Below are 21,161 nucleotides of genomic sequence, written 5' to 3'. Positions count from 1 at the left end.
CATAGCAACGGCGTGGCGGGGGCGACAGCCAATGGGAGGGGGCGATATTGCGGCTGCCAGGCGCGAAGCCGGCGGGATGGTGAGGGCGGACGTGAGGCATCCAGAGGGAAAAGGCAGAGACAGAAGCAAAGCTCAGAATTCAGTAGAAGCATCAGGTTTTTATTTGGTAGCAGAGCTGGGTTTTCCTCTGGCCACAATTCTTGCTCTGAGGGAGGGGCTGAAGCTGAGCCCTGTGGGATCCTGGCTCCTGCCTGGCCTCAGCCTGAGGGATGGATGTGGGATATTGGCATGGAATTCCTCCTTGTGAGGGTGAGGAGGCACAGAAAAGCTCTGGCTGCCCCTGGAAATGTTCCAGACCAGCCTGGAGCAGCCCAGGACAGTGAGAGATGTCCCTTCCTTGAGAGGAGATTGGAAACAAGATAAACTTTAAGTCCCTCCCAACCCAAACCACCCCACAATCCCATCTCCAGCTGGTGATCGACGTATCCTCAGCAGAACAGAACACAACAACATTTTCTCCTCTCAGGAAGCACCAGAGCTCCAGATCTGCTGAGCATCCCTTCCCTGCTGCTGTGGCTACCCCTGGAAATGTTCCAGGCCAGCTTGGAGCAGCCTGGGACAGCGAGAGATTGAAACAAGATAAACTTTAGGTCCCTCCCAACCCAAACCATCCCACAATCCCATCTCCAGCCTCAGCAGAACAGAACACAACATCATTTTCCCCTCTCAGGAAGCACCAGAGCTCCAGATCTGCTGAGCATCCCTTCCCTGCTGCTGTGGCTGCCCCTGGAAATGTTCCAGACCAGCCTGGAGCAGCCTGGGACAGTGAGAGATGCCCCTTCCTTGGTAGGAGATGGAAACAAGATAAACTTTAGGTCCCTCCCAACCCAAACCATCCCACAATCCCATCTCCAGCCAGTGATCGATGTATCCTTGGCAAAATAGAACACAACAACATTTTCCTTCTCTCAGGAACTCCAGGAACAGCCAGTCCCTTCCCTGCTGGCGGGGTGGGAAGGGTGTTACCCCAGCAGGACAGAGGCTCAGGCCAGGCGCAGCACTTCCCGCACCATGCTCCCCACGCCGTCGTGGATGTGGTGGATGGGGGCGTTGCACATGAAGGCGCTGGTGGTCACCAGGAGGTTCCTGGTGTCCACATGGACCTCGCTGACCTGGCTGTTGATGTGTTTGCAGCCCAGCTCCTTCATGGCCTCGGCGGTCTTGGCGTAGGGCCACCTGCAGGGGAATAAGGATAAAAAACTGCAGTGGGGAACGTCCTACACTGTCCCCTAGTCCTCAACTTTCTGGTGATTGTTTACATTTTTTCTTTTGGAGTCTCTCAAAACAATGTTTTCATTTCTCTCAGTGATGGAGTTCTGGATTGACCACTGGGGTCAGAGAGGTATTTCCTCTCATCTGCCAATCCTCGACCAAATTCCTAATCCTATAAAAACCCTAAATCATAATAAACTGCCCCTTCTTTTCCTCATTTCAACCTGATGGGTGAGTGTGGATCTTTTCATTCCCTAACTGTGCCTGGGGAAGGGCCAGAGGGAAAATTCTTTGGACACTGCACAAATCCTGCCCAGGAGGATCCAAATCTTTTCCTGCTTGAGGAGTTTCTCCAGGACTCTACAACAGGAAACCTCCTGTTCAAATGAGTTATAAATCTGAAGTAAAGACAAAACGAGACCTGAAGTCCCACTTTGGGATGGTTTGGGTGAAAAGGGACCTCAGAGCCCGTCCAGTGTCACCCCTGCCATGGGCAGGGACACATTCCATGGTCCCAAGGGTGGCCTTGGGCACTGCCAGGGATGGAGCAGCCACAGCTTCCCTTGGGCAACAATTAGATTTAGGTTTGGGGTGGGTTTTTCTCACCAAGTTAGTGGAAAAACTCCTTCCTGGCAAAAGCCATCAACATTCCTTGTCTGCCCTTGGGAGAATCCAGTCACAGCTTCTCTGTGGGACTGAAGACAGATTAATTTCCTTGTTCTCTTAACACCCCAAAATTTGGGTAACCATCCTGTTCCTGCCTTGGATTTCCTTAACTTGGAGTCAAGCAAAGGTTTTTCCTACCCTGGGTCTGTGAGGCATCAGGGAGGCAAATATTTAATTAAAAATAATAAACTATATTTTAATTAATTTAAAATAAAGTGTCTTATTCAAAGCCCATTAGAGTTGTGGAAAACAAGCCACAGAAATGAATAGAGATCTGGTGTTACATCATTCCTTCTGCTGTACTGAGAAATGATAAAATCATCTTCCAGAATTCCTGATTTTCCCTGTTAAGTCCCTAAAAGGGTTGGAATTGCTAAAAGCCTCACTTGAGGCAGCAGAGCTGAATTCTCAGAATTAATGTCCACCCCCTTGTGAGACTTCCACCCCCTGGCCAGGACCTTGGGGACCCTGCTGTGACTGTCACCAACCCCTGTGTCACTCACTGCTCACACTCGGTGTCGTGTCCCACGGTGACCTCGCAGCCAGGGAAGATTTTGGCTGCCAGCACTGGGGAGATGCAGCACAGCCCGATGGGTTTGTGGGCGGCGTGGAAAGCCCTCAGGACACTCTCCACCTCCTTGGAGACGCTGCAGTTCTTGCCCTGGGTGGCCCAAGTGCTCAGGTTTTTGGCCACCCCAAATCCACCTGAGGAAAAAGAAACAATTTAGGGTGGAGGTTGTATCCAGGACAGGATTTTTGGCAGGTGGGATGTGGTGGAATACTCAGGTGGATTGGATGGTTGGCAGCATTTTTCCAGCACCAATAAAAGAATTAAAATTAACTTTTTCTTTCCCTGCTCCAGCCTGTCCCTCTCCATCCCACGACCCCCATGTTGTCACAGTCAGGGACACGAAAAGAACCACACTCACCTGTCAGGTAGAATCAGGGAAAAGAAAGACATTTTATTTATTATTTATTATAATATATTTTGATTTTATTATGATTTAGGGTTTATAGAGTATTTGAGATTTGGTCAGGGATTGGTCAGTGAGAGGAACACCTCTCTGACTCCAGTGGTGAATACAGAAGTCCATCACTGAAAGGAATGAAAACAATATAAATTGTTTTGAGAGACTTTGAAGGAAAATATGTAAACAATCATCAGAAGGCTGAGGATTATAACAATACCTATGGAATATCCAAACCCCAGACAGGCAGATCCCACACAATCCCACCTGGAATGATCAGGGCATCCAACCCTTTGACATCCAGCGTAGCCAAGTCTTTGATGTTTCCTCTGGCAATCCTGGCACTCTCCACCAGCACATTGCGCTGCTCCGGCGTTGGCTGCCCCTTCACATGGTCCACCACATGCATCTGGGGGATGTTTGGGGCATAAAGCTCAGCCTGGAGTGGGGAAAAAGGGCTGTTATCCTTTAGAAATGATGGGAAAGGCACAGGCAGTGAGTGGGGATGGTGAGGGGCTTTATTGGGAAGAGCTGGCATGGAGGAAAGAGAGAAAGGAAGAAAAAAAAAACTTTGGTAGTTTGTGCTCAGAACTGCTTGTTTGGGGGAATGAAGAGTCCATTAATATCCAAATAAATCCCTCTTGCTGGGTGATCACCCAGAGAGCTGCTGTCCCACCCCATCTCCCACTGGGACATGGTTTGGAGTCTCCTCTCCATCTCCCACTGGGACAGGGCTTGGAGTTCCCTCTCCATCTCCCACTGGGACATGGTTTGGAGTCTCCTCTCCATCTCCCACTGGGACAGGGCTTGGAGTTCCCTCTCCATCTCCCACTGGGACAGGGCTTGGAGTTCCCTCTCCCCACCTCTTCCAGAATGTTTCTGGAAAATGCTTCCTCTTTTCTTTTAGCACTTTCAATCTCATCTGCAGAAATGAAGAGTGGAGGGTGGTGAGCAGATTTTGGGGCTGTACCCCCTGTGCAGTTCTGGGCCCCACAATTTGAGAAGGATTTAAGGAACACCAAGGTGTCCCCAAGGCTGGAAGGAATGTCCTTTGAGCAGCTGCTGAAAACACTGGAATTATTTCGGTGGGAGACAAGGGGGACCTGATGGCAGCTTTCTGTGGAGAGGGAGGTGCTGAGCTCTCCCTTCCAACTGAAATATTCCATTCTGTGCTGCTCTGTTCCCTTAGGACAGGAGGGATTGAAATGATGCCCGAGTTTCCTCCACTAGAGGCCCCTGCAGATCCAGGGATGAGGGAGGGATGAGCTCTGAGTCCTCTGGGCAGGAGGGAAGCGACTGCAGCAGCTCCGGAGGAGGAAAAAAGCAAAATTACACACAGTGGAGAAAACGTCTGGAGCCAAGCAGGGAAGGCAGACAGAGCTGGGATGGTTTGGGACTGGGGGGATGGCACAGGTAGGTCCCCCCTGTGTCCCACAGAGCAGCTCCCATTCCCAGGGATGGCTCCGACCCAGAAACCTGGACAGTTCACAGCTCAGGGTGATGCTCCAGAGGTTTTCCCTCCCTCCCTCCTGTCCCAGTCTCAAGGAGCGGCTCAGGTTTAACTCACCAACCCCTGTCTGTTCTCTCATCCCTGGTAATATCCAGGGCCAGGCTGGACATTGGGGTTTGGAGCAGATGGGACAGTGGGAATGTCCCTCCCCAGGGCAGTGTCCAGGGCCAGGCTGGACATTGGGGTTTGGAGCAGCCCAGGACAGGGAGAATGTCCCTGCCCAGGGCAGTGTCCAGGGCCAGGCTGGACATTGGGGCTTGGAGCAGATGGGACAGGGGGAATGTCCCTGCCCATGGCAGGGGATGGAAACGATGAGCTTTAAAGCCCTTCCCAACACAAAATACTCTGGGATTCTCTATTTTCACTTCTACCCTTTGAAGGTTATTAAAATCATGAATTTCGAACAGCCCAAACTGTCTTTTAACAGAAATAGCAGGCGAGGAAAGAGGATATGCAAGCTAAAAACAAAGAGAGAAGGAATCCAGGAAAAGTCTGCTGGAAAGTTTGGATACTTTGGATCTAGAGCTGATCCCTTTTTACAGCCCAGCTGAGCAGGGAGTTCTCTCCACACCATCCCCAGGGACTGCAGGCACTGATTTTTGGGGAGTTTATCTCAGAAACAAAGAGAGATTCAGCAGCAGAGCCTGAATCAGGGACAGGAACAGACCTGAACTGGGGAAAGAAGAAGGAGCTGGGGCAGATCTGGGGGAAGGAAGGAACCAGGGCAGATCTGGGGAAGGAAGGAGCTGGGGCAGATCTGGGGGAAGGAAGGAGCTGGGGCAGATCTGGGGAAGGAAGGAGCTGGGGCAGATCTGGGGGAAGGAAGGAGCTGGGGCAGATCTGGGGAAGGAAGGAGCTGGGGCAGATCTGGGGGAAGGAAGGAGCTGGGGCAGATCTGGGGAAGGAGCTGGGGCAGATCTGGGGAAGGAGCTGGGGCAGATCTGGGGGAAGGAAGGAGCTGGAGCAGATCCTGGAGAAGGAGCTGGGGCAGATCTGGGGAAGGAGCTGGGGCAGATTTGGGGAAGGAACCAGGGCAGATCTTGGGGAAGAAGAAGGAGCCGGGGCAGATCTGGGGAAGGAAGGAGCTGGGGCAGACCCTGGAGAGGGAACCAGGGCAGACCCTGGGGAAGGAACCAGGGCAGATTTGGGGAAGGAAGGAGCTGGGGCAGATCTGGGGAAGGAAGGAGCCTCTCACCTGAGCCCCTGCCCTGCTGAGATGCACCAGCACCGCTGAAGCCTCGTGGAGCTCGGTGCCATCGAAGACCCCGCAGCCGGCCAGCACCACCGCCACCCTCTTTGCCATGGTCCCCCTGGAGCTGCAGGATTTCTGCACAGCCCAGAGCGCTCTGTGAGCTCTGCTGGGGCCCACAGTCCTTTATAACCCATCCCTCCCCCAGGAGAGGTGGGGCAGGCAGGGCTGGGCTGTCTCTCTTTACTGGCAAAGAGGTTTTATTTCCAGCTCCACGGGCAGGGCATGGAAATGTTATTTGTTTCCTCAAGTGGCTGCTGCAGGACACGCTGTCTGTAGGGCAGCTGTGTTTTTCCTTCTCCTTTTCGCCTGTTGATTTTTTTTTTTTTTTTTTTTTTTATTCTAGAGCAGACTGAAGCACAGGAGATGGGATGGAAGGGAGCTTGACCAGAGCCGGGATTTCACCCTGTGAACTCCCCTCTGTGCCCCATTTTTTGAGCCCTGCACTGCACAGGCTCTTCAGGCTTTTAACACCAATATTTTCCTTTTTGCAGCCTGAATGTTCCTCCTCTCAAATCCCATCTCTCCACAGTGGGTGTTTTACACTTTGCTGCCTTTTGCACCCTGAGTTTAGAAATTAATGGAGTCACAGAGGTGGAAGGGAACCCACAATGTCCTGGCACCCCAACAATCCCCCTTTGTGCCTGAGAGAAGTGTCCAAACACTCCCTGAGCTCTGGAATAATGGGATTTCTGGAATAATGGGATTTCTGGAATAATGGGATTCTTCACCACCAGCACCAAATCTCCATTTATTTAATTCCAAAGAAGTGGCACAGGGAATTTGTGGAGCCTGAGTTTCCTCTGCTCCCTGCTCTAATTGAGATGATCCTGTGCCTCTCCCTATTTCAGCCCAACCCTGGTGAAATAACTGTGCCCTGTGGAGGTTGAGAGAATAAAAAAACCCTCCCACAACATGTCTGCAGGGTGTTTTTTTTTCTAGGGGTTATTTATAAGAACATATAAATATGTTGGGGCTATATATAGCATATATATATTTTTATAAATTATATATATATTTAATATTAAGTATATTTTATATATTTTATTATAAAATATTTATTATTTTAAATATATATTTTATATATTTATTATACATATAACCTATATATTATTTATATTAATATATTAATATATTAATATATTATATATATTAATATATTTTAATATATATAATATATATATTTATATATATAAAATATATATAATTTTTATATATTTATATATATAAATTATAAATTTAAAATATAAATTATATATTATAATTTATTTATATAAAATATATAAATTATAAATTATATATAAATTATATATTTTTTTATAAATTATATAAAATTTATATATATATAAATTATAATATATATATATTGTATATATTATATATATTTATATATATATAAATATTCCTTGGGGCTCTGTCATTTTTTGGGAGAGACACAAAGCACATCCTGTGGGTAATGAACTCGTGGCTGCACCCCTCATTTACTGTTATTACCCAGAACAGGAATTAAATTCAGATTAAAAAACACCCAAAGCCTTTCCCTTGCTGTTTGTTTTCCTATCTAAGGAATCCTAACTATGCTTTAGGGCTGTATTTTTATTTATTTTTTTTCTCTTGCATAAACAAAACAAAACAAAACAAAACAAAACAAAAAAAAAAAAAAAAAAAAAAAAAAAAAAAAAAAAAAAAAAAAAAAAACAAAAAAAAACAACCAACCAGTTGAGTGATGTTGCAACCTGAGCAGGTAATTTCTCCTTCCTGAAGAAATTCAATTTACAATGGAACAAAGTGGCCAAAGGCTGAAGGTTTTCTACAACCACATCTTTTTTTTTTTTATTTTATTTTTTTTTTTTGTGAACTGGCTGGGCTTGTTCCCCTTACTGGGATAACTGGTGCAACTGGGCCAGCCAGGTTTGTTTTTTCCTCCCCTTTAAAACAAAATATCTGTCTCAATAAATGTGTCAGCCCTAAAGGTCTTTCTGCAATAGAGATGAGCCATAAATGACATTTTTTCAGCCTTGGCTGTGCACGTTTACTGTGGGGTTTGGGGTTAAAAAGTGATTTTAATCTGAATTAAGGTTTCAGTGAGGAGGGGTGGGTGATGCCACTGGAACAGACTGGACAGAGCTGGAGAATAAAATAGAGATTTATTGAAAGGTCTTTAGGGTTCACCTCGGGCAGGACAAGAGCCTGGCCAGGGATACACCCAATTACAAAAAACCACCTAAACCCATGAAGAAAATGGAAGAAGGACAAAGACAACACCCCAAATCCTCCATCCTGACTCATATGTTAATATATTTATAAAATACATATAAAATGCATATAATATATATAAATCACATATAAAATACATATAAAGTACATATAAAGTACATATAAAGTACATATAATATATATAAATCACATATAAAATACATATAAAGTACATATAAAGTACATATAAAGTACATATAATATATATAAAATACACATAAAGTACATATAAAGTATATATAAAGTACATATAATATATATAATTCACACATAAATCACATATAAAATACATATAAAATGCATATAAAATACATATAAAATACATATAAAATATATATATAAAATACATATAAAATACATATAATATATAAAAATCGCATATAAAATACATATAAAATTCATATAATATATATAAATCATATATAAAATACATATAAAATACATATAAAGTATATATAAAATACATATAAAATACACATACCCTAAAAACCCCCAAATTCTGTTTCCAGGACTCCATCACAAGAGAACTGGAGCAAAGCTCTGCACCTTTTGTCTTGCCAGGACAGTGGGATTTGCTTTACCTGGAGCTGAGTCCCTCAAGGGAACAGTCCATAAACAGCCCAGCAGGGGAGCAGAGCTGTGTCAGCTCCCACAGGATGGTTGTGTGACAATTCCCACCCCACCCAGGACTGGACAGGCCCCCAGGGCAGTGCCCAGGGCTCTCTGCAGCCTCCCCTCCATCCATGGACACCTTTATCCCCTGATCACATAATCAATCCCTATGGGAAAGTTCCCACAAATCCTTCCTTGTCCATTTGGGACACAACCCATGCAATATCAGAAACTCTCCCCTGACCTGGAAAGGCTCCTCTGGGCTGGAGTGACAGATCCACAGCTAAAGGTGACAGAAATCACCTCTAAGGTCCCTACCCTGCTCCATCCCCATGAACAGCCCAGCAGAGAACAGAGCTGTGTCAGGATGGTTCTGTGACAATTCCCACCCACCCAGGAGTGGACAGGACCCCCAGGGCAGTGCCCAGAGCTCTCTGCAGCCTCCCCTCCATCCATGGACACCTTTATGCCCTGATCACACAATGGGAAGGTGCCCACAGATCTTTCCTTGTCCCCTTTGGGACACAACCCTGGCAATGTCAGAAACTCTCTCCTGACCTGGAAAGGCAGCAAGGCTCCTCTGGGCTGGAGTGACAGATCACAGAATCACACAATCACAGAATGTGCAGGTTGGAAGAGACCTTCAAGATCATCGAGTCCAACCCAGCCCTGACACCTCAACTGGATCATGGCATCAAGATCCACACCTAAAGGTGACAGAAATCACCTCTAAGGTCCCTACCCTGCTCCATCCCCATGAACAGCCCAGCAGAGGAGCAGAGCTGTGTCAGCTCTCACAGGATGGTTCTGTGACAATTCCCACCCCACGCAGGAGTGGACAGGCCCCCCAGGGCAGTGCCCAGGGCTCTCTGCAGCCTCCTCTCCATCCATGGACACCTTTATGCCCTGATCACACAATGAGAAGGTGTCCACAGATCTTTCCTTGTCCCCTTTGGAACACAACCCTGGCACTGTCACACACTCTCCCCTGCCCTGGAAAGGCACCAAGGCTCCTCTGGGCTGGAGTGACAGATCCACAGCTAAAGGTGACACAAATCACCTCTAAGGGGATGGCAGCAGGTCTGCCCTGGCCTTGCCCAGCTCAGGGGCTGGTGCCAGGCATTGAGAGCTGTGACAGGGACAACAAACAGGAGCCCTGTGCTCAGTGAGAGGAGAAACAAGTGCTCCCCGAGGAGCTGCTGGCCTGGTTTGCTCCATCCATCCAGGTGGATGCTTGCAAAAAAAAAATCTTCATTTTAACCCATGTAATTTGTTAATTTGTTTGCTCTATTGAGGTGGATGCTTGCAAAAAAATCTCTCGTTTTAACCTGTGCAATTTGTTAATTTGTTTGCTCCATCGAGGTGGATGCTTGCACAAAAAACCCCTTCGTTTTAACCCATGTAATTTGTTTGCTCCATCCATCCAGGTGGATTCTTGCAAAAAAAAAATTCTTCGTTTTAACCCGTATAATTTGTTAATTTTTTTTCTCCATCCGGGTGGATGCTTGCAAAAAAAAAAAATCTTAATTTTAACCCATGTAATTATTTGTTTGCTCCATCCAGGTGGATGCTTGGAAAAAAACCTCTTTGTTTTAACCCGTGTAATTTGTTAATTTGTTTGCTCCATCAAGGTGGATGTCTGCAAAAAACCTTCATTTTAATCTGTGTCATTTTTTAATTTTTTTGCTCCATCGAGGTGGATGCTTGCAAAAAAACCCTTTTAACCCATGTAATTTCCTCACTGGCAGGAGAAAAAAAAAAAAATATATATATATATATACACACATATATATATACACACACATATATATACACATATGTATACATATATATACATATATATATACACACACACACACATATATATAAAAAATATAAATATATATATATATATATATATAAAAGGCAGCAACAGCAACAAACCCTCAACCTTATTTTTTTAATTTTTTTTTTTTTCAAGCCTCATTTTTTAACAAGCAAAAAAAAAAATTCAGAGGCCCCTGGAGGGAGCCACCAACAACCCAAAGGTCTGACTCACAACCTCAAATTTACCGCACAGAGAAATTCATTTGCATTTCCTCCCGCACGCAGAGAGAGGAACAGAAGAAGCCTGTAGGGGAAAAAAAAAAAAATAATAATAATAAAAAAAAAAAGGGGTGGGGAGCAGGGAGGACCAGAGGCTGCAGCAATGCTTTGGTTATAAAGAGCATGGGAAGGAAAGAGAAGAGGCAGTGAGGACACTGAGGAGAGCAGGGATGGGAGACAACAACAGTGAATCACTGCATTCCTCCATCGGCCTCCTGGCCATTTCTGCAGGTATGGACCTCTCTGAGCATCCTGGGATGGGATATGGGTTATCTGGGATACCCCTCTTTTCCAAAAAGGGGTTCAAGAGGTTGTTTATCCTCCAGGTTTTCTGCTCCGGGAAAAGGTTTTTTTGGTGCAGAGGTCCCAGCGCCTGCCTCGGCGGCCAACAAAATATTTGTGTTGGCTTTTCCCCCTCTCCAAGGCTGGCCTGGAGGTTTTTGTGCTGGTTCCACACTGGGTGGGAAGCAGATCCAAAGTTTTGCATAGTCGGGGTAGTAAATCATCTTGGTTTGGATGAAGTTTCCTCCCCTTTTCCTTTTCCAGCCTTTCTCCCTGCAGCTCTGTTTTCTGTGTTCTCTCCCCTTTCGCTTCTTGTTCCTTCTTTGTGTTCTGTCTTATTTCTGGATTTTTTTTTTTTTTTTTTTGGTTGGTTTTCCATCAGTGCGAGGCTGGAGGGAGGTGTGTGTGTCTGTCTGCTTTTTGTGTAAATGGAGTTGTGGAATTTTTACATTTATCTGGCAATTTTCAAACTCCTCCATACATTCTCAGAATTATTTGGGTAGGGAGGGACCTTAAAGGTGATCAAGGGACACCTTTCCCTTGACCCAGCTGGTCCAAACTCCATCCAGCCTGGCTTTAATTGGATGGGGCACCCACAACCTCTCTGGGAACCTCAAATTATTCATTTCAACTTATTTCAAGCCAGAAAAAAAAATTACAATTGTGCACAAACTGAGCCCCACTCCACCTCTTTAATATTTCCTATTTGCAGATATTATTATTGTTCCTCTCTTCCTCTGCTCTGCCCATTCACCCTGAATTCTCTGCTGGGTTTTTGGGGTTTTTTTTTGGGGGGGAGGCAGGTTTACAATCTCTTTGTGCTCCCCACACAGGATCTCTGTTGCTGGCTGTGCATTTCTACAGCTCCCCAGGGCCCACCCCTCTGATCCCCAGCACAGCCCTCGGGGTCCTGCTGCTCCTTTTATCAGCTCTCCTGGCCTATGCAGGTAAGATCTGGGGCTGCCCAGGCACAAAACTCCCTCCCATGGCTTTGCCAAGAGGATAAAAACCATGGCAGCTTTGCTGGATCACTCATCCCTTCTCTCAGAGCAGCTGTGGATGCCCCTGGATCCCTGGGAGTGTCCAAAACCAGCCTGGGGTAGTGAAAATATCCCTGTCCATCCATGGCAGGGTGTGGAATGGGATGAGATTTCAGGTCTTTTCCCAGCCAATTCCATGGCTCTGGGTCAGCACAGCAAATCTTTATTCTATAAAAGAAATCGGTGTTTTTTTTAGAAAAACAAATGGTCTACCAGGATTTTGGGGTTTTAACACACTGAACACACCATTTCTCTCCCAGGCTTTTCTTCAGCATCCATGGGTTGAAATGTCCAGGGGAAAATGGCAAGAAATGGTGTCTCTGCTTATCTGAGATAAAACAATCACTGCCTAGAAGCTCTCTAGGGTGAATGGGGAATTATTTATTCTTTGTAGCTCATGGCAATGAGAACATGAGGTCACAGAATCATCAAATCACAGAATTGTTCAGGTTGGAAAACCTTAAATATTGTTGAGTCCAGCCATCCACCAGCACTGTCACCATGGTCAGCACTGAGCCACCTCCTCAAGTGCCACATTTGTGTCTTTTGAGCCCTTCCAGGGATGGGGACTCCACCACTGCCAGGCCTGGACAACTCTTTCCATGAGAAATTTTCCCTGATAACTCAACCTAAACCTCCCCTGGCACAGCTTGAGGCCATTTCCTCTCGTCCTGTCTCTGACCCCCTGGGAGAAGAGCCTGACCCCTCCCTACAAACCTCATTCCAGGCAGTTGTAGGATGTGATAAAATCCCCCTGAACCTTCAAATCCATCATCAGGTGGGACCTGTGCTGATCCTGCTTCCCACCTCTCTGAACTCCTGTTTCCCACACTGTAGGATCATCTGTGGAGGGCAGGGAGAGGGAACTCTGCAGAGCTGAGATATTCTAGAATATGTGGGTTTATTGCAAGGGTTGTGGGTAAAAAGGGCTTTGCCTTCAGCCACCAGCCTGGGCTGGAGGGAACCCCAAAGAGAGAGGGGAGAGAGAGGGGGTAAAAGTGTGAGAGAGGTAAGAGAGGTAGGAGCAAGGGAAGTAGAAAAGAAGTAGAAGAGGAAGAGAGTGAGGACCTTGTTCCAATCCATTCCATCTCTTTTTGTGTTGAATATTCTAATTTACAGTGACCAACAGACACGAGATACAAACCCTACAGACTTTGCCTGCAGCCCATGAGAACTGCTCTATCACCACATCATCCTGTATTCTAAACTCTAAAGAGACTTTTCTCATCCACCTTTTCCCTGATGCCTTGGCAGGGTGGAGAGGGGCTGCACCCTTGGGGCCTTTTGTTTTCTGTCCTTCCACCCATCTCCAGCTCATCCCCGTCTTCCTGCCTGCCATGATCACATCTCAGAGCTGAAATTCATTTCTATTTCACTCACAGCTTTTACATCTCCAGTATTTCTTACCAGACAATCATATCCATAAGTCTTTCCTGTCCCATCTTTCCCGAGCTCACAGCCCTGTCTCCCTTTATCCTGCAGGGATCCGGAGAAGCCTCAGGAACTCCTCCCTGCTGGTGTCCCTGTGCCTGACCCTGTCAGCCTTCTGGAGTGCCTATGGAGTGATCCTGATCCTGGCAGGGCAGGGGCTGCTGCCCAGCCCACAGGATGCTCGTGATGCTCTTGTGCCAGGCCTGGCCACCTTCACCCTGGCCCTGCTCCTGGTGGCCCTGGTGGGATTCCTGTGCAGAGAGCCCGTCCTGGCCCTGGTGGCAGCTGCAGTGTCCCTGGCCAGTGCCCATGAGGTGGCCCTGCACTACAGCTCCTCGCTGGGGCCCTCAGCTGTGGCCTGCAGCCACCTCCTTGTCTGCCTGGTCGGGGGATATTTTGCCCTGGGGAGGATCCTCTGCGTCCTGAGCAAGGGGAAAGTCGCCCTGCCTGGCACGGATCTCGCCGAGAAAAAATCCCAGGAGCAGAGCTGGGGCAGTGCAGGCTGCACCAACCCCTTTGCAGCCCCTGGGCTGCTCCTGAACATGCTGGCAGGCAGTGTGCTGGGCTGCAGGCTGCTGGGGGTCACCCACAGACTCTTCCTGGGCCAGGTGCCCTGGCTGTGGGCAGCTGGCACCTTCCAGATTGGCATCTGTGTCTTGTCCTACCGTGCAATGGACGTTCTCATGGCCACAGCCTTCGGCTTCACTTCCATCCTCAAATTCGCTGCAGGTTACAGCCTCCTGTACCCCACCTGGCAGCCAGAGGAGCCCCATTTCCCAACCCCATTCCTGGTGGTGTTCTCCATTCTTTTTGCCGTCTTGGCTCTTTTTCTGTCCCTCCAGAGCCCCGTGGATGGGCTGTACTTGCTGGTTTTTGTCGCCTACTGCATTGCCCTGGCTTGCAGCCCCCGGGGGTTTTTTGCAGGTGGCCCCCAAGGCGTGGCCGTGGCCATTTTTGTGGCCTCAGCTTTGGTGTCTCTGGTTCACCTGTACAACGTGAGGGCCAGGGCTAAGATCCTGCCAGGGAAAGGAGCTGTCAAGGCTCTCCTTGCTCGCAGCAACCTCCTGAAGCTCCGGGAGGGCCCAGAGCTCCACACTCCCTACCTGGGCTATTCCAAATATGCCGATGCAGAGGTCCTTGCCTACGCCTGCAGTGTCCTGGCTTCTTTTGCCCTGACAGCCACAGGAGACCCCCAGGCTCCCCTCGGCACTGTTGTCATCCCCTGGGTGGTGGTGGCTGGGGGGATCCTGAAGCTCCTGGGTGGCTCAGTGGCTTTTGCCCGGGGTAAAACCCTGGAGAGCAGCGCCTTCATCCTCTACTCCGTCCTGTGGATCATCTGGGGGCTGACCAGGTTTGGTGGCCTCTACGGCCCTGCCAGGAGCTTCCACGCGGCTGTGGGCATTGTTGCCTTCATCCTCTTCAACAGCTTCATTGTCTTCTGCTCGCTCTTCCTAAACATGGCCTGGTTCTTCTACTCCCTGACGTTCATGCTGGTTGCTGTCAGCTTCCTGCTGGACGCCATCCACGCTCTTCCTGCTGGATACGACATTGCTGCCACCCTCATCTTTGGGCTGGTCAGTTTTTATTGCTTCCTGGCTGCCCTGTGCAGCAGCACCTTTGAGGGTTGCTGCCTTCCCCTGGGGAGGCCCGTGGTGCAGCTCGGAGGTGTTGGGGCAGGAACCACCAAGTGCCTTCACCTGCCCGCCAGGAAAGCCTCCTCAGTCAAGAGGATTGCAGGTAAGGGGAAAAAAACAGAGGGCACAGTGTGGGGGTGGAGGGGAAATTCACTCTTAAAAGGATGTTATCCCAGTCAGGATGGTTTGGGTGGGAAAGGATTTTAAAGCACATCTTGTTCCATGGGTAGGGATGCCTTCTACTAGACTGGGTTGCTCCAAGCCCTGTCCAGTCTGGCCTTGGTGTGACATCCTGGATGGTGTGGATACAGTGGGGAAGGGAAGGGAAGGGAAGGGAAGGGAAGGGAAGGGAAGGGAAGGGAAGGGAAGGGAAGGGAAGGGAAGGGAAGGGAAGGGAAGGGAAGGGAAGGGAAGGGAAGGGAAGGGAAGGGAAGGGAAGGGAAGGGAAGGGAAGGGAAGGGAAGGGAAGGGAAGGGAAGGGAAGGGAAGGGAAGGGAAGGGAAGGGAAGGGAAGGGAAGGGAAGGAAAGGAAAGGAAAGGAAAGGAAAGGAAAGGAAAGGAAAGGAAAGGAAAGGAAAGGAAAGGAAAGGAAAGGAAAGGAAAGGAAAGGAAAGGAAAGGAAAGGAAAGGAAAGGAAAGGAAAGGAAAGGAAAGGAAAGGAAAGGAAAGGAAAGGAAAGGAAAGGAAAGGAAAGGAAAGGAAAGGAAAGGACACTGTATGACAACTCTGCCATGGGAATTACACCCCTCCCATCACTCAGGGGTTGTGCCCTGTTCCCATGCCAACAGATATCCTGAGGAACGGTGGCACCTGTGGCATCCCCACGGACACTGTCTATGTGCTGGTGGCCGCCTGCAGCCGGCCTGACGCCGTGGAGAAAGCTCACAGGTGAGTCCTGCCACCTGGGCTGGCCTCAGAGAACCTTCCAGAACTCAGAGCTGCTGCTGAGTGCTGCTGGCTGGGAGAGGAAAGGGGAGAACTGAGCTGTGGTTGTGTTCTGGGGTGCTGAAGGCTGATGGAGCCACTTGGACACCACAAGAAACCCAAACCAGTGGCAAATGGGGCAGGGGGTTGTTGTTGTTCTTACTTGGAGGAACATGTCACAATAAAACCCCTCTGGTGACAACTTGCTGTAAGCTGGAGCCCCTCATGTTGGTGGGGTTTCCTCAGATTTTGGGCCATTGGGACCTTTACCCATCACTGCACAAGAAGTTAAAGCCTTGATTTGGAATAGACATTCCTGACTGGAAATAGTCATTAATTCCCTTCTTGTCCAGTCAGTTGTTGAACAGTCCTATTTTTACTCCAGACTGGTGACCTGGGGCAGAGCCTGCACACCTTATCTTAGCTCTAGACCTCTCCAACAGTTTCCTTTCCTTGAATTTAAATCCCCATTTTACTCCCAGCCTCGTGTTTCCTTCTCTCTTCCCAGGTCCAAGCGCCAGGCCCAGGATCGCCCCATGTCCCTCTGGATCTCCAGCCTAAAGCAACTGGAACCTGCCAAGCATCTCTTCACTCCCCTCCTCTGGGACTTCATGGAGGCTGCCTGGCCTTCCCCCATTAGCTTGGTCATTCCCAGAGGTGAGGAAAACGTTAATTCCAAATTCTCCAGAGAGCTTTGGGTTAGAAATTCCTATAACTGCGAACCCATGAAATACCACATATTACATGAGGATATTCCTGTTACTATCACTGGGTTTGGACTGATGCAAATCTCTTAAGTGATTGTGCTTGGTGTAAACCTCTGAGTGACTGTGCTTGGTGTAAATCTCTGAGTGACTCTGCTTGGTGTAAATTTCTGAGTGACTCTGGTGTAAACCTCTGAGTGACTCTGCTTGGTGTAAATTTCTGAGTGACTCTGGTGTAAACCTCTGAGTGACTCTGCTTGGTGTAAATCTCTGAGTGACTCTGCTTGGTGTAAATTTCTGAGTGACTGTGCTTGGTGTAAATCTCTGAGTGACTCTGGTGTAAACCTCTGAGTGACTCTGCTTGGTGTAAACCTCTGAGTGACTGTGCTTGGTGTAAACCTCTGAGTGACTGTGCTTGGTGCAAATCTCTGCTTGGTGCAAATCTCTGAGTGACTCTGCTTGGTGTAAACCCTGGAGTGACTGTGCTTGGTGTAAACCTCTGAGTGACTGTGGTGTAAATCTCTGAGTGACTCTGCTTGGTGTAAACCTCTGAGTGACTGTGCTTGGTGCAAATCTCTGCTTGGTGCAAATCTCTGAGTGACTCTGCTTGGTGTAAACCTCTGAGTGACTCTGCTTGGTGTAAACCTCTGAGTGACTCTGCTTGGTGTAAATCTCTGAGTGACTCTGCTTGGTGTAAATCTCTGGAGTGACTCTGCTTGGTGCAAATCTCTGAGTGACTGTGCTTGGTGCAGGTGAGTGGGTGGATTTCCTGGGAATGAAGGACTCTGCCAAATACGTGGGGACCCCTCAGAGCGTGGCCATCCGCATCCCTGACTGCTCTGTCACCACACACCTCATCGACCTGGTGAGCCACAGTCACCCTCTCCTTTGGGAAGGGTCTGCAGCCAGCTGGGAGGGGTTTTATGGCAGCAAAGATGGGAAAAGGAACAACCATCAGGTCAGGAAATCAGAAGAATTAGCAGACAGTTTCAATTTCAACGTAGACACTGATGGAAGCATGGATCTCTCTGAGGCCAGAATAGCTTTAGTTTATTTTTAGAATTTTTTTTTTTTAGAATTTATTTTAGATTTTTTTTTTTTTTTTTAGAATAGCCAGGGGCAGAAAGTGGCCACAAGAAGTGTGATAGGAGTGTTCTAGGTCTGGGCAAGTTGTTATTGCTGGAAAGCAATGTGTCATTTCATGGCCGCCATCAATAAACCCAAATTTTAGTAACGGTGTGACCAGTGCTGGTCACTCAAACACAGTTTGGTGGGACTTTGTGCCTGCAAAGGAGGTGCCTCACCTGGGTGAGCCACACCAAACTCTCTGCAGAGTCACAGATGAAATTCCGAGCTCAAACCACCCGTTTTATCCCCAAAAGTCCCGCTCAGAGCTTTGACTCCCGTTTTTCCGTCACCAGGTCGGCCCCATCGTGGTGACCTCGGCCAACCCCACGGGAGAGGCTGACACCACCCACCACAACCAGGTGTATGCCAAGCTGGGAGATAAGGTAACCAAAGAGGTGTTGGGGGGATGGAAAAATGCAACCACTTTGCTTCCAGGAGGCAAATCAATAGATGGTATCGGGAATCCGGGAAATTTAAATTTCTAATTTAAAAAAAAAAAAAATTGAATTAGGATTTAATTTAAAAAAAAAATCTCATGGATGTTCCTCGTGCTGGTGGCAAAGAGAAAAAAGAGTTTAAAACACAGATGTTGGTGTGAAACAAAAATTATTCTGCTTTACACAGTGGAGTTATGGCTTGTGAGTGGGTTCATATTCTAACACGGGATGATTGGAGCAATAAAAAAATTCCTTCTTGATTACAAGCAATCAAATCCTGGTGCCTGGATGTGCCAGGGCTCCAGCTGGGGTTGGGCTGTGAGGACTCAGGGATTCCCATCTGAGGCTGGGGCTGGGCTAAAAGCTGGGGCTGAGCTCCAAAATATTCCTGGCTTCTAAAACTTTCATGGGAGTACCATGGTCATGGCTTTTCATTGGTTTAGGGTGGATTTCAGGAAAGGTTTTTTGCCCCAGAGGGTTCAGGCACTGCTCAGGCTCCTCTGGGAATGGGCACAGCCCTGAGGCTGCCACAGATCCCAAAGCCTTTGGAAGAATGGAATTGTTGGGGTGTCCTGTGCAGGCCCAGGTGCCTGTGGATCCTTCCAGCTCAGGATGATTTGAGATTTCACTCCTGAATTCTGAGGGTTTTACATTTTGTGTCATCGTGACAGCATTAAACAAGAGCTGGTACAAATCTTCCACCTCTTATCTCCTCAAGAATCAAAATTTCACACACATTTTCTTTGTGGATGGGACTCCTCCAGAGCTCCTCAGCTGCTGTGAACCTGCCTGTGTTTTTCTGCTGCCCTGCAGCCCCCAGAGCTCTGCCTGTCCTTGCTTTGAGGTTCATTCACCCCAAATCCAGTGCTGGTGTCCCTGCAGTGGGGCAGGCAGGAGCAGCATTGCCTTCAATGGGAATTATTTGCTGTCGAGAGGGAAAACTCTCCCTTCTCCCTTTTCCAAGGGGAATTTGGTGTGGGAATGTGCTGTTTTCAGGTGGATGCAGTTCTTTGTGGCGGGCCCTCTCCAGAGAACATTGCCTCCACCGTGGTGGACTGCACCAAGATCGACAGCGGCAACATCGGCTTCTTCCGGGTCGGCATCGTCCCCAAGTCCCAGGTGAAATTCAGCTGGGTTTAATTTCCATTCCTTTCCTCCACGGAATGAGCTTCAACCTGAGGCTTCATAATTCAGTAAGGAGAAAAAAGAGGTCTGTGATAGCGTGGAGCTGGGGAACGGGCGGGGGGGGCTGATCCATCCATGGAAAAGGTCTCTGAGATCCAAGGTCATGGGCTGGTCCATCCATGGAAAGGGCTCTGGGATGAAGGTCTTGGACTGATCCATCCATGGAAAGGGCTCTGGGATCCAAGTCATGGATCTCCAGGGGCTGGTCCATCCATGGAAAAGGCTCTGGGATCCAAGGTCATGGGCTGATTCATCCATGGAAAGGGCTCTGAGATGAAGGTCATGGATCTCCATGGGCTGACCCATCCATGGAAAGGTCTCTGAGATCCAAGGTCATGGATCTCCATGGGCTGACCCATCCATGGAAAGGTCTCTGAGATCCAAGGTCATGGGCTGGTTCATCCATGGAAAGGGCTCTGGGATCCAAGTCATGGATCTCCATGGGCCGATCCATCCATGAAAATGTCTCTGAGATCCAAGGTCATGAGTCTCCATGGGCTGATTCATCCATGGAAAGGGCTCTGAGATCCAAGGTCATGGACCTGCATGGGCTGATCCATCCATGGAAAAGGCTCTGAGATTCAAGGTCATGGGATGATCCATCCATGGAAGGGGCTCTGAGATCCAAGGTCATGGATCTCCATGGGCTGATCCATCCATGGAAGGGGCTCTGGGATCCAAGGTCATTTTTGAAGAGAAGTAGAGAGAAGGAAAAAAAGTTTCTGTTTTAAGTGGCAAATCCAAAACACTTCAGTCAGAAAGGGCTGATTCATCCATGGAAAGGGCTCTGAGATCCAAGGTCGTGAACAGATCCATCCATGGAAAAGGCTCTGAGATGAAGGTCATGGGCTGTTTCATCCATAGAAAGGGCTTTGAGATCCAAGGTCATGGATCTCCATGGGCTGATTCATCCGTGGAAAAGGTCTCTGAGATCCAGGGTTGTGGATCTCCATGGGCTGATCCATCCATGGAAAGGGCTCTGAGATCCATCCATGGAAAGGGTTCTGAGATCCATCCATGGAAAGGGTTCTGAGATCCATCCATGGAAAGGGTTCTGAGATGAAGGTTGTGGACCTTCATGGGCTGGTTCATCCATGGAAAGCACTCTGAGATCCAAGGTCATGGATCTCCATGGGCTGATCCATCCATGTAAAGGGCTCTGAGATCCAGGGTTGTGGATCTCCACAGGACAGACTCTCCCTGTGCACCAATCCCAGAGACCTCTGAGCACAGAAATTGTTTGTGTCATCCCAAAACTCAGTCAGACACTTGAAAGTGATCTTGTGGAAGGTGTCCCTGCCAATGGGGGATCTTTAAAGGTCACTTCCGACCCATTATTTTATGATTATTTGATAATTTCAACAGCTGGAGAAGAAACCAATGCTCTGCCCTAATCCCCAACCTATTCCCAGCTGTGTTTACTCCTTCCAGGTGCTGCAGATCCTGGAGCAGGTGCAGAGGAAACACCTGGTGGTCCCTCCCAGCGGCACAAAAGGCTGGGAAGAGCTGCAGAGCCGCGGCCAGGCCGTGCACAACGGGGTGGGCAGAGCTGCCCTGGGGGGGCCAGGGCTGGACCCCAGCCCCAATTCCGAGCATCACACCCGCTTCTGACTCCCACAGCTCCATCTCACCGGGACCTCATCTCCTGGAAAATGCCATTTTGGCCACCTTGAGGGGTGGGAGAGGCCTCCCAGGCTGCAGGGGGTGACTCGTTCCCTCTTTCTATGGACGCTGATCAATAATCCCAGTGCGGCGCTGCCTCGCAGGGCACCCAGCAG

General features: G+C 48.4%; 2 protein-coding genes and 1 long non-coding RNA gene across 3 annotated transcripts in view; 1 reads left to right on the top strand and 2 right to left on the bottom strand.

Annotated features, from left to right (window-relative positions):
* Positions 1-21,161, top strand: part of LOC310917755 (endothelin receptor type B-like) — a 372,101-nt gene that overhangs the window by 98,497 nt on the left and 252,443 nt on the right. The window lies entirely within an intron of this gene.
* Positions 139-692, bottom strand: LOC310917888. Its single transcript, XR_014591514.1, has 2 exons — positions 646-692; positions 139-424 (listed from the first exon to the last, which is right to left on the bottom strand). It is a non-coding gene; the product is annotated as an uncharacterized lncRNA (long non-coding RNA).
* Positions 697-5,774, bottom strand: LOC310917887 (glutamine amidotransferase-like class 1 domain-containing protein 3, mitochondrial). The gene is made up of 4 exons (XM_083876498.1): positions 5,612-5,774; positions 3,174-3,345; positions 2,442-2,643; positions 697-1,236 (listed from the first exon to the last, which is right to left on the bottom strand). The coding sequence occupies exons 1-4, from the start codon at positions 5,717-5,719 to the stop codon at positions 1,044-1,046; spliced, it is 675 nt and encodes a 224-aa protein (XP_083732624.1). The 5' UTR covers positions 5,720-5,774; the 3' UTR covers positions 697-1,043.

This window comes from Zosterops lateralis (assembly GCF_965231275.1).
Source record: "Zosterops lateralis genome assembly, chromosome: 21".
NCBI lineage: Eukaryota > Metazoa > Chordata > Aves > Passeriformes > Zosteropidae > Zosterops > Zosterops lateralis.
This window is presented reverse-complemented; position numbering and strand designations above follow the sequence as displayed.